Genomic DNA, 14,084 nt, shown 5'->3' on the forward strand with positions numbered 1-14,084 from the left:
TTGTAAATTGGGTGCTATTCTGGAAAACGTTCTTCCTGTTACATATACAAATAATGTATGCCACCTTTTGCTACGTCTGTATGAATATTGTTATGACATGGGTATACTGTCTATTTATGAATCTGTGCTCATACCATGTGAACATGGTCGTGAGTTAAATAAACGATGAAAATAATGTGGGCGGCGGTGGCTCAGGGGTAGAGTGGCTGGATGGTAAGGTTGCCAGTTCAAACCCGGGCTCCCCCAGAGTTAGTGTCGAAGTGTCCTTGAGCAAGACACTGAACCCCAAATTGCTCCTGATGTGCTGGTTGGTGCCTTGCATGATTTCTGCCATGTGTGTGAATGGGTGAATGTAATGCACAATCTATGTAAAGCGCCTTGGATAAATGCACCATTTAAATGTCTCGACAAGTACACAGCAAATCCGCTTGTATTTTTTTTATGTCTTGAATAATGGTACCATTACTACCATACCGTACCACCTCAGAGAGGAACTGGCAACCTAGATATAACTTTTTATGTAGGCTGTGTGTGAACATTCTTGGACAACAATTCGATTCAGATTATGATGCTTCAAGTTGAAATGGAACATTTAGTAGAAAATGGTTTGGGGGTACTGTATAGTTCCCAACAAATTAATGGAAAAGGCACAAAAACCGGGTCTCAATTTAATTTATTGATGTACTTCCAGGATCCGGGACTTCAAAATGCATGAGTGCAATATAATATAGCATGATAATACAATCAATGGATATAGGTTTACATACAAAAATTCAGTAAAATAGTACTCTCTAGTTCGTGTAAAACGTGCCTTTTCTACAATGCGAGTGGTACAAATCACTACATGCTCGTTTGGCTGGACTACTAATACCTGTCATCGTCTCCATTATAAATGTGTACTACTAGCTTCACCACTAGTATGAGGTCTGAGTTACAAAGGTTAACGCTACAGGGCTTGGGAGGAGCGAGGACGATACAAGTAGACAAGGGTCAAATAAATCCCTGAAAAGTTCTCTTTAGATTTCTGATATACCTTCACCTCACGCCACATCGGAAGAGCCTTCTACAGCAGTGGTTCCCAAGGTGGGGTCCGGGGACCCCCAGGGGTCCTTGAGGGAGTTCCAGGGGGTCCCCAGCTAAATGATAGTTAGGAACCAAATGGACCCTTATGGGTCTGTAACTCTTGAGCTGCAGTGAACCATTTGTACACTCTCAGAGTTAAATTAACAGTGATTTTACAATATAAATTGGGGAGTCCCAGAGATAGAAATGCCATTAAATGGGGGGGTCCGTAGACTAATATGCATGTCAAACTGGGGGTACTTGAAATTAGAACGGGTTGAGAATCACTACTAGAGCCATAATAATCTTCTCTTATGGGGGTCCCTGGCATATCTTTTCAAATGGGGGTCCGCGGAGCTGATTAGTGTCAATTTGAGGGTCCTTGACATGAAGAAGTTTGGGAACCACTGTTCTACAGTACTGTACTGTACTGCAATCTCCCCCTAAAGCTAAATACATGTAATGTCTATGCCACGCTCCGAAAATAGCCAATCTATTGATTCTACACAAGCCTTTGGAAATTAATCTTCCACGCCAATTTCCAGACTAAATATTATCTACACAGTTATATTAGTCTGGCCATGTCATTTGGACAGAACTTTTCTCCACACTGCAACCGCATTGTCCAGAATATAAGACTCGGGCTCATTTGTGGAAAAAGAACATTGAATGTCAAATGGTCTAGTCCCCGATTATAATACGACCTCATTTTTTTTAAAAGGATATTTCCATTGGAAAAGTCTTATATTCAGGCCAATAGGGTAGTTGACTCCATCACAGACAATGGTATTCAAGGCAAGCCTTTAGATGCAGAGTCCATAGACATCTCCTGACCACCCCTCACACTGACTGTTGAGCTGCAGTGAACCGTATCAATGACCAATGGATATATATATATATTATCTTACTTGGCTATTGTTCACAATTGCATCGAATAATAATAATAAATACATGTCAGGATAATTACGCCTATTCCTGCAGGCTCGAAGGATCAAACTGTTTGAGATTGTGAATTTCCTTAAGACTTGGACTCTGGACTACATTAAATAAAATGTTTATTGTTAAAATGTTATCCTTTTAGCTCAAATGACTGTACCACGTGCCGTTTTACATTTCTGTCTAATAAAGTATTCAAAACGACCGGATTAAGGTTGGCGAACATGCTTTAAGGTTGGGACCGCGCTGCGACGTGCTTGCGGTTATGTTTAGGTGAGGGTATGAGGAGGCTTGTCGTTTTCAGTAGGCTCCCAGCATGTAAGATCAGCTTGATAAGTAACCTGGTGGGAATTATCGAGAGATTTTCACTTCGAATCCCCTGAAATATGAATGAAGTTGGCAGAAGTTTTAACGACAGTCACATAATAACCATAATGGGCCTGTGAAATGCATTATGGGAATTGTAGGAACACGGAGAAAAGGCCAAAACAGACAGGAGGGGAATTACCTGTCCTGTTATATTTATAAATAGTGATAACTATCACCAATTAACTGGAATGCACTTCAACAGCATGAAGGTGTCCCTTTAAAAGGTTCTTGCAAAGGTGGCAATATTTATAAGTGATAATTAAAAACTTCCCATGGTAGTCAAAGTTTGAATCAATGTGAAAATAAAAATAAACGACATTGGGCTCACACCCCAAAAATCAATCTCTTGTTGGCAGCATGTCCCCTCCTTCCAGTATATAGATTGAGTAGAGAAGGTACGCAGAAATCTAAAAGTCAGTTTTTCAAAAGAGGAAGTGTTTAGGTGGGGAAACACAAGCTTCATATGTAGTGAGAGATATGCCTTAACAAGCCACTGGAGACAAATAAGAAAAATGTAACAACACGTTCCGCTCAACGGTTGGCATTACATACAATGTGGTAATAATAATATGGCATCCTAAACTCATGGCGTCATCATATGGTCCTTTGTTTGTGTAACTGTGGTGAGTGATTAGGTCGGCCTTCACTGTTGGTTACCAGTTGTCCAGGAAGTCAAATCCAGTCTTCAGGAGGTTGTTGCTTGTATTGAACTAATTGAGAAAGATTGACAGAGAAAAATAGGATAGTTAGAATTAGGAATGTCCCGATACACTTTTTTTTCCGTTCCCGATCTGATCCCGATACCACAATTTCTGTATTAGCCGATACCGAATACCGATACCAGTGTTGTGATCTCGTGTTGCGTTTATCTAGCTATACATCTTGTGTTGTGTTTATAGCAGACTCCTCACTCAAATGTGCACTTGCAGTTTGGGCAACTCTAAAGCAAACTCCACATGTCCCAACATTTTATTTACCTGCCATAGTGTCAACCCCTTACCCCCTGTGTCGGATCGGTGGTTAGACTGGCATATTCGCCGATACCGATATGACCCGATATGACAAATAAGTGCCGATACCGATAATTTTCCGATACCGTATCGGGCCATCTCTAGTTAGAATCCTTGGCGTGTGTGTGGGAGGGGGGGGCATAATGGCCCTCTACATGTAACATCTAGTGGCAATTCTTAAAAGTTTTCATGAACCTAATCAGAATTAGTTTTTTTGGATGAACACCTACAAGAACGTTGTCCGGGTAGGTTTCTATGTATGTACACATAACAGGTAGGTTTCTATGTATGTACACATAACAGGTAGGTTTCTATGTATGTACACATAACAGGTAGGTTTCTATGTATGTACACATAACAGGGTAAGTTTCTATGCATGTACACATAACAGCCGAAGTTCTTCAGTGTATGTCACACTGAAAAAGCCGAAACGTTAGTCCTGATGTAGAGAAATAAACCTGTTGAAATTGGATTATTGGTGTGTGCGACCTCTCTACCTATTCTATGATGATTTAAGCTGGTAACGCACCATAAGTCAAAGCGTGGTCCATGTTATGTACACAAAAAAACACAGAGTATTGGGATTGTTATGGATCTAAATGAGCCTCCCGTGTATTTGTGTTTCATTGATGACAACATTCCATGATGCACATGATCCTCCTCGGTCTCATTCAGAGGGTGGTCACTCACCTGGGAGAAGGTGGGGCTGGTGGCCAGCTGGTCCTCCCTGTCCCTCCTCTCTCTGTCCTTGTTGCTGCTGGCCTTGCCACCGGACATCATGCTTCCGGAGAACACGTCGTCCACCGTGTTGCTGACCGACGGCAGCGTGCTCTGGGAGCGCTCCCAGCCCGCCACCGTGGACGACACGCGGACGGGGGCGGGGCCCGGCGCGATGGAGATGATAGCCGGCGGCGCCGGCAGCATGGGGGCGGGGGCGGCCACGGGCACAGGGGGAGGGGGCGCGGGCGGCCTGGGGGCTCGCTGCTTGGCGGACTTGGAAGGGGCTAGCACGGGCGCAGGCACGGGCTCCAGCAGCTCTGGCTCTTTTGGGGCAGGAGGGGCCATGACGGAGGACTCCTAATGAAAACGTTGTTCAACATTAGTGAGAAAATAAACTGTTTTCTGAAAACCCTATGTTTCTATGTCAGTGGTGCTCAACCATTTTCATGTCAAAGAACCCCAGAATTATCTGTATTTGGCTGCGGACACCCATCTGAAAATATGTTGTTCCAGGGACCTCCCCCCCCCCAGAAGCAAAGATTTGAGTTCAAAACATTCACTCTGAAAGAATATATATTCAAACATTTGCTATTTTTCAACAGCTAAAGTATAACAGAATGCTTAAAACACCAAAAGGGGTTCCCATCCTGAATGGGTTAACACTCTGTTCTGTTATGATATGGATGTAACATTTCTTCCATTTGTAACCCGTTCAGCGTTAAAGTCTTTTAACCACTACACTTCAAATCTCTTCACCAAAAAAACAGCAGATCTTGCAAGCTCACATCAGCGTATGCTTAGGTGACTGCCCATAAGTCTGACATCCCGTTAGTCCAACCTACGTGGCCGGTTAAGACTGAGGTTAGGGTTAACGACCTATGTGACCGGCTAAGACTGAGGTTAGGTTTCTGGTTTAACCCATTTAGACCTGAGGACGCATCTGTGTCATATTATAGCTTTTAACCCATTTTGGGCGGGAACCCCTTTTGGTGTTTTAACTAAGCATTATGTTATACGTTAGCTATTGAAAAATAGCAGATCTACAAGCTCATAGCGCGCCACCGAGTGGCGTGCTATGAACTTGTAGGTCTGCTATTTTTGAAAAATCGTAAAAATGCGGCACAAATCTTTGAATATATATTCTTTCAGAGCGAACGTTTTTTTTATTTCGACGTCAGGCCTGAATGGGTTAAGGACTTCAGTGTTCTGTACCATACAATTGTATGTATAAGTACAGAACAATGAAATGTAATGTAATGTTTGTTTTCGCACTATTTGTCGATAGTGTTGATAGTGTTCATAATCGGTCGGACTAACGGGAGGTCGGAAACAATGACATGTAACCGTATGCGTACCTGTCGGAGGTAGGAGGGGAGGGGTTTCTCTCCCTTCTCCATAGATTTGATCTGGCTGGGGGTCAGCGAGGTGTAGTCGGCCAGCTCTCCCTCCATCCTGGAGCGCTCGGCGCTGATCTTCCAGAAGGAGGACTCCTCCTCTGGCCGGCGGCCCAGGCCCGGGCCCTCGCTGATGGACACCTGGAAAAGTGACAGCCAAGAACATTAACAGACAGACCAGATTCTACAAAATGTCTTCTTAAATCATGGCAGTTTTCAGAAAAACCCTATGTTACTATGTCAGTGGTTCTCATAGTTTTTCATGTCAAGGACCACCAAAAACTATATGTAATTGGCCGCCGACCCCCATCTGAAAATATGTTGTTCCAGAGACCCCTCCAGAAGCAAACATTTGAGTTAAAAACATTCGCTCTGAAAGAATATATATTCAAAGATTTATGCCACATTTTCACGATTTTTCAAAAATAGCAGATCTCGTAGAATCTCGTAGCGCGGCACTCGGTGCCGCTCTATGAGCTTGTAGATCTGCTATTTTTCAATAGCTAAAGTATAACATAATGCTTTAAAACACCAAAAGGGGTTCCCGTCCTAAATGCGTTAAAGTCTTTCATTATTCAGTAGCGACAAGTGGGATATTTATTTAAAACATAACATCTCTCTCATCTAAAAAAAGAAGGGAAAAAAGGGAGACAATAAGTGTGTTAAAAAAGATTGTGTCAATCTCCAACGATCATTATGAGCTGCAGATTGTCTACCGATAGTAAACGTGACATTTCCCTGGAGACCAAAATATTCACTGAAACCAATAGCTTTCACTCTGTGTGTGTTTATATTAATATAACATTAAAAAGTAAGATAAGAGAAACCCAACCGCTGCGCTTGTTTGTGAAACAAGCTTATAAATGATCTGAAACCCTTTACTTGTACTGTTTGTGGTAAAAGCACTCAAACTTTCCTCTTTCCTGCCTTGATCTCCTTAACCCCAAATCCTCCCTTTCTTGGTTAAAATGTCACGATGGGAACTATGCACAAAGAACTAATTTCACCCACTCTTGTACTTGTAAAACTGTGATGTGATTACGTACTTATATAAACAGTAATTCTTGTGGCCTCATCTGTGTCTTCAATTGCAAAGCTGCACTTCATCAAGGTTTTATTTTATAGTTGTCACTGCTGCGCATTAAAGGAGAATTCCATACTAGAAGGCTTTCTTACCTTTATTTGTAGTCGTTACGTCCCCAACAAAGAGGTCCAGGTGTTATTTTGTGCAAATGTGCATTATTGGCTATTTCCCCTAATATAAGCCCTCAATGGCGGTTGGGTTTTTGTGCTAATTCGCTTATTTCTATAGAAATAAGTTGTAAAGTGTGCCGCTTGGGATACTATTTACATCATGAAGAGAGGATGTATACAAAATACAAATACAAATACAAAATATGATTTTTGAGCGATGGAAATAAGCAAATTAGCACAACACCCCATAGCCCCATTCAATTCAATGCAATTCATTGAGGGCTTATGGTAGGGGAAATAGCCAATAATGCGCTTTTGCACAAAATAACACCTGGACCTCTTTGGTGGGGACGTAACTACAAATAAGGTAAGAAAGCCTTCTAGTATGGAATTCTCCTTTAACCCAAAAACATACTTAAATGTAATAAATGTCTGTAACCTGTAACCAGAACTGTGTGCTCCTGAGAAAATTGGGCACCTTTTTTTCTTTTTAAATATATATTTAAAATTAGATTTTATTTTTATTTTATCTATATGCGTTATATAAAAGGCCCAATATGTCTATAATGCTACAAGTTGCTATAAACAAGTTGAAGGATAAATTGTATCCTTTCCAATATCCCTGACCATTTTTCAATGCACACATTTATTTTACACATCTTTCTTTACATTTAGGAAAACTAGACAATTTAACATTGAGGTGTTAAATGCCCAAAGCCTAACTCTACAGTTGAATTAGTCGACTAAAGTGTATTTTGGCGGGCCTTGATGCCGTCGTAACGGCTGTTTTTACACTTGTATCGCAGCGCGATGCGGTGTGAGCTTGTAGATCTGCTATTTTCAGCATGCAACCAATTGTAAAATGACTTATACTGGATCTCTTGTCGACTAGTCCCTTCCCAACATTTTAGTTTAGTTTTTATTTGTTGACAAAATCAACAGTATATTTAGTCATAGTTTTAGTCAACATGGCATAGTTTTGATTTGTTTTTTGTCGGTGAAAAAAGGTAGTCGACGAAAACAACCACTGGTCTGTATTACCTTGTTGGCACTAGGGGTGTTTTTGCCGAGCTGAGAGTTGGGAGCAGACTTGGTGGTCTTGGCATCGGTGGTCTGGGAGGAAGAGACGCCCTGCTCTGCTGCGCCCAACGACAAACTGAAATCCAGTTGGCTCTGAAAGAAAGATGGCAACGAAACAAAGTTAATCATCATAATATGTAGACATAGCAGAGGCAAAGAAACAACCGGTTAAAAATAAATAATGTTAAAATAGTAATAAAGTGCTCCTGGATCAGTTGGGATAAGACATCAGATAAAAAAGCAGGAGATCCGGGCACTCAAAGTTTAAAGAGGAGAATATACCAGAGTAATAAAAAGGATAGACCGAACTGGAGCGTTAGCCCCGCCCCCAAGCTATTAATTTCGATGGAAGTTGCTCAGTGTCGTTTTGAAGCACCCGGAAGACTGCCGGAAGTACAATTATAACTCAATGGCTCGAGTGAGCGGAAGTTAAGTCGGACCTCAAATTTGAGGTCCTGGGGATGACGCACGTTACGCACATGACCTCATGAACGCCACTTTTCGCCAGTAGGTAGTGGCAGCTTCAACGTTGGATAGCCTTACTGGGGGCTTGGAACATACTTTATTAATGTTTCAACCTATACCGGTCTTCATCAGGACTCTTTTTGAGTGGTGTAAACCACTCCTACAACTGGCTTTGTTAGTTTACGTGTCTGTCTGTCTGTCTGTCTGTCTGTACCAAAAAAATGAGCACGGTTGCTATGGTCACCCAGTTCACACGGGTGTGATTTCATTACGTCAGACATTACGTCAGACCACAGCTGATCAGTCTATATAAGACCTTACACCACTCAGTTCACACGGGTGTGATTTTTTATGTAAATATAACATTTAAACCAATTGCTATCGTTTATCTATATTTATCCACTTAAGACTGATTTATGCTCAGTCGATTTACAAGCTCACAACACAACGCAGTGCATTGTAAGCTATTCAAACTTAAAAAGACAATATACATTTATTTTTACTTTCAAAATGTTTAACCCATTTTGGGCGGGAACCCCTTTTGGTGTTTAACATTATGTTATAATTTAGCTATTGAAAAATAGCAGATCTACAAGCTCATAGCGCGCCACCCAGTGGCGCGCTAACGAGCTTGTAGGTCTGCTATTTTTGAAAAATCGTGAAAATATTTTATTTCAGAAAACTGGAGGATTTAGAAGATTTTTTTTTAAATTTCGAGGTCAGGCCTAAATGGGTTAATGCCTAAAATAGGGACACCAGGTTGAAAATGGGCTAAAAGCACTTGGCAACATTGGCCTAGTCAGGCTGTCCTTGACTATTTTAGGACAACTTGGCCACAGGGGAAGTGCTAGAGAATATCAGGCAGTGACCACATGGACCCTACTTTCTTTCTCCACTTAACCCATTTAGTCCTGATGTCTTTTTCTGAAAAACCTTATGTTTCTGTATCAGTGGTTCTCAATATTTCATGTCATGGACCCCAAAAATTATATGTAATATGCCGCCGGCCCCCCATCTGAAAATATGTTGTTCCAGGGACCCCCTCCCCAGAAGCAAAAATTTGAGTTAAAATGTTCACTCTGAAAGAATATATATTCAAAGATTAGAGGCACATTTTCACGATTTTTCAAAAATAGCAGACCTACAAGATCTGCTATTTTTCAATAGCTAAAGTATGAAATTAAATGAAATGAAATTAAATCTATATTTACCCAGGGTATCTGGGCTAAGCTCAAGAACTTGTTTCCAGCCAGGCCCTGCTCATAGAACACATTTCATCGTAGTGGTTCAATGCCTTGTTCAAGGGCACTTCAGCGGTGGTATAACATAATGCTTTAAAACACCAAAAGGGGTTCCCGCCCAGAATGGGTTAAATGTCCTTGTTGGTATGCCGTCTGAGGAAGGTGCACATCCCTCTCTCTCATCAGATCCATCAACATAATGAGATGTGAACTTGTGATGTTGTGTTATATCGCTCACACAAGTTTTAAAAAGGCTTCTAAACATTTTTCTGAAAAACCTATGTTTCTATGTCAGTGGTGCTCAACCTTTTTCATGTCAAGGACCCCCAGAATTATCTCTATTGGGCCACAGACCCCCATCTCAAAATATGTAGTTCCAGAGACGCCCCAGAAGCAAATATTTTAGTTAAAAATGTTCGCTCTGAAATATATATTCAATGATTTGCACCACATAACGATTTTTCAAAAATAGCAGACCTACAAGCTCGTAGCGCGCCACTCAGTGGCGCGCTATGAGCTTGTAGATCTGCTATTTTTCAATAGCTAAATTATAACAATGTTTAAAACACCAAAAGGGGTTAATTTTCTAATGCTTAAAATACTTCATGTATGACTGTAGTGTTGTCGCGTGCCGAACATTGCAGGTGTACAAGCTCACTGCTGTCACGAATGTGCCATATTTTGAGCCTGTAGATCTGCAATTTTAAACCAGTTTCACCTCTTAGCACTCACCCTTTAAAACGCTTTATATTTTATGGGTATTTTTTTCCCCTGCTGCAATATTAGTTTGATTGATTGAATACTTTATTAACAAATTGCAAAACAGTGCAGTTACGCAAGCAATGCTAAAGGGTAACACAATGGTATCCGGAGAACTCGCCAGTTTACCAAGTCGCAGCAGCGAAAAATGTTCATCAATGTCTTCATCGTTATGCTAACATGCCGTCTTCATCAGTGTAGTTTATGTCAAACCCACAGATGTTATAGTTCATTTCCAAAGTGATCAAATTATTTTGTGCAACTAAATGGTCAGCTAGATGATGATAAAAGGTTGAGTATGTGAATACCAATTCAGGATATTGTTTACTAATGAATTACATTGTTTCGGTACTTTGGTGTTTAAACTTTAGCATTCCTACTTCATCTAGTGTAAACTCTAAACAACTATCCACTCTCTCTCAATTCAATGCAATTTAAATGAAGGTGAAGTAAAACTAAAATGCACTAAACCGCGGTGAGTCGTGAGTTCTCCGGTATCCAACACAATAAGCCCAGATGGCTTGATTCCATTGTGGTCCCATGTGTTCAATTCATGAGTAAGTTCCAAAGAAGGGAATGTTAACCGCTTATCTTCTTCACTAACAAAATGTTATGTTTCAAATATACTTCAAATCAAGAGGGTATATCTGATTAATATCGTTCCAAATGAGGGGGACGCCAACTGGGTCAGTTAATGGTAGAGTTGTTCCGATACCGATACTGGTATTGGATCGGTTACTCGGGCCGATACCACCCTCAAGTACTCTGTACTCGGAACCGGCCTCGATACTTTGACCCGAGTACCAAAACATCCAATTGACACTATAGGCTGAAGGAATGCAACGGGAGCAAGTCTGACCCAACACGGCAGCAAATCGCCAAAAACAGCCGATCTACAAGCATCAATGACAACTGACAAGTGTAGATCGGAGATCCATCTGCATCTATGAGACAAAGGGGGTAAAATGGTATCGAGACAACTCTAGTTAATGGCCCTAGTAATCCCAGAGACACTCCCTGGGTGACAACAGAACAGACAGCATGTCACAACTTCACAAGCTCTAAAGAGTATTGGAAGACAGACAGCAAACCGGTTGGGTCCGTTTTAATGGGAGGGTCAGTGTTTGTGATGTCTGAATAAATTGCTTCATTCTCATTTATAAGAAAATAAATGCCTGTGTGTGTGTGTGTGTGTGTGTGTGTGTGTGTGTGTGTGTGTGTGTGTGTGTGTGTGTGTGTGTGTGTGTGTGTGGATGCTGGTCCATCCTTCACACTCACAAACGTCCTCGGGCACAACAAATCAGTTAACCCATTTTGGCCTGACCTCGAAATTTAAAAAAAATCTTCTAAATCCTCCAGTTTTCTGAAATAAATATTTTCACGATTTTTCAAAAATAGCAGACCTACAAGCTCGTAGCGCGCCACTCGGTGGCGCGCTATGAGCTTGTAGATCTGCTATTTTTCAATAGCTAAACTATAACATAATGTTTAAAACACCAAAAGGGGTTCCCCTCCAGAATGGGTTAAATGAAATTGTATCCACTAAACTAAACCGTATGAGAAGAAACAAGAGAGTCCACATACTGTCTGTAAAACTAATTATACAAGACTTTAGTGCGCATACTGGAAGGAGGCATGACATCATAGCTTGTTGACGAAGGACAACAAAACATGTCAGTGAAATGTAACAAGAGTGTGCCATCTAACAAAAATGTCCAATTCTATCTCGACACATTTATCTATCTCAGTAAAACATAATCTGAAGAGGCCATTCGATAATCAAGGTTTAATTAATAAGATAACTCATGTACTTTATGGTCATTGCAGTCAGGGACTCGGGGCCATAAAGGAATGATTAATATTTGGATAAAGATATAAGACTTTACTTAACACAGCTTACCTTGGTTTCCCATGAGAAAGGGGCAGAATGCTCATCTTGCCAAGTGATATCCTAGAAGACAAACAAGGAATGTTTGAAGTATTTATTAACAGTTTGCGGAATGGGTACATTTCACATGAAAGCACAACTCAATAAGACTGTGTCAGTGTGTACGACACACTGACAAAGCATTACACTTGTTTACAACAGGGTCAGAAAGTGTAAACAATGAAGGCTAGGCTATGTAGTGTACTGTACACTCCATCATCATCATCATTTCTTAATCAAACTTTATGTATATTAATATTGCCGTCTTTCCACTGTCCTTAGTGTTAATTCTTTACCTCCTTTATGATGAATTCCTGTTCTGTCTATAGAAGTGTCTATTTGTACGTCTCTAAATGTTTTGATGATTTGAACATGGTGGACCCTATTGGAAACAAGTGTAATGCTTAATTGGGTCGTCCACTCACAGTTAACAGCCTTTGTATTGAGTTTGTGCTTGAAATGTACTGTAATTCTGCAAACTGTTAATAAATTCTTCAATCAATCAATCAATTAATTCAAACATTTGTAATTGTAACTGAAGTATTTTTTTACACTCGGAGAATGACATGCAATGATTTGACGGTCGCTTTGTTTTGGGCCTGAGTTGTCTCATTGTTTTGTGGGCTACGTGGCTCTGTTTGATGGATGGAACTAAGTAATTATTGGCTGTTTTACAATACAGAATTACAGTACATTTCAAGTACAACTCAATACAAAAACTGTTAACTGTGAGTGAGTGGACGACACCATAAAAGCATTACACTTCTTTACAACAATAGGGCCCACCGTTTACAATTCATCACCCTGATGATCTAAACCACACAAACACAATAAAAAAAAACCATAAAAACAGCCATTATTACCTCGTCCCCGAAGTGGACTATCTTCTGGCCGGTCTGGAGCAGCATTTTCGGGTAGCAGACCACCTCCTCTCGGTCCACCCTGTGCATAGCGTAGCGGGATCGGATGTGGGGGTCCATCAGGCAGTTGTCTATGGCCGTGTCCTGCTCCACGGAGCTCATCTGCTCCCAGGCCGGGCCGTGCTTCTGCTTGATCTTCTCCCGCTCCTGCATGATCTTCCTCGCCATCGGGTTGATGGAGGCGAAGTACTCGAACTTCTTCTCCTCCATCCTGCTGCTGCTGTGGCCGCCATGGTGATGGTCGAACCCCGCCACCATGGTCGCGGTGGCCATCTTTATTTTTCAGCTTACTGTCTGAAACTGAAAGAAACAGAAAGTGCGTTGGTTCGGTTGCCACAGTGGAACCAGCTGTGTGGGTGTGGGCGGGGGTGGTGGTGAACAGAGTAGTCTAGTAAGAGAGTGGCGACACTCCCATTGTAACAATTCATGGAATGCGGAAGTGCTCGTTCTATCTCAATGGGATAGTTCCAATGTTTGGAACTGGTAGATAGCCCATAGCTCTGGTGGTGAACACCAGCAATGATAAGTGTTGCCAACTCTTGTGTGAGAGAAATAAGCCAAATCTTCCTTCGAAAAACAAGCCCAAAAAAAACCAAGCACAATAATATTGCCATATAATACTAATAAATACAAATTTCATGCATTTATCATTATGAATAATATTATGTATGTCTATAATTATGAATGTTTTGGTCATTGATTATACTATTTACACACATAGTAGAGAGTAGAGACCACAGGCCGATTCTGTCACTCGATGTGATTCACATTCCCCCAAAACCTATATATGGGTATCAAAGAAATGTTGGCTTGTTTGAGCCACCGATTTCTTTTAAAAACAAGCCCAAAAAACCGCAACCCGCGACTCGGGGAAAAAAACGCAACTCTGGAAAAACAAAAAAAAACAAGCCAGCATTGTCGGGAAACAAGCGGACATGGCAACCCTGGCAATGACGTTGGCTTGTAGGGTTGTATTGTAAACACAACACAGTTGTTCTTGATTCATG

General features: G+C 41.1%; 1 protein-coding gene across 1 annotated transcript; it reads right to left on the minus strand.

Moving 5' to 3' along the window:
* Positions 1-656: 656 nt before the first annotated feature.
* On the minus strand, positions 657-13,552 carry cUnh1orf198 (chromosome Un C1orf198 homolog). The gene is made up of 6 exons (XM_079525857.1): positions 13,021-13,552; positions 12,131-12,181; positions 7,727-7,858; positions 5,453-5,632; positions 4,068-4,454; positions 657-3,077 (listed from the first exon to the last, which is right to left on the minus strand). Exons 1-6 carry the CDS (start codon positions 13,348-13,350, stop codon positions 3,021-3,023), a joined length of 1,137 nt encoding a protein of 378 aa, XP_079381983.1. The 5' UTR covers positions 13,351-13,552; the 3' UTR covers positions 657-3,020.
* Positions 13,553-14,084: the final 532 nt, after the last annotated feature.

Source organism: Electrona antarctica (genome assembly GCF_951216825.1).
Source record: "Electrona antarctica genome assembly, chromosome: 17".
In the NCBI taxonomy this organism is placed as follows: domain Eukaryota; kingdom Metazoa; phylum Chordata; class Actinopteri; order Myctophiformes; family Myctophidae; genus Electrona; species Electrona antarctica.

Coding starts and splice junctions, on each gene's coding strand:
- cUnh1orf198 (XM_079525857.1), bottom strand. CDS start 13,350: ATGGCCACCGCGACCATGGTGGCGGGGTTCGACCATCACCATGGCGGC. Junction 7,859..12,130: donor CTTTCTCATGGGAAACCAAG/GTAAGCTGTGTT, acceptor TCTTTCTTTCAG/AGCCAACTGGATTTCAGTTT. Junction 5,633..7,726: donor ACACCCCTAGTGCCAACAAG/GTAATACAGACC, acceptor TCACTTTTCCAG/GTGTCCATCAGCGAGGGCCC.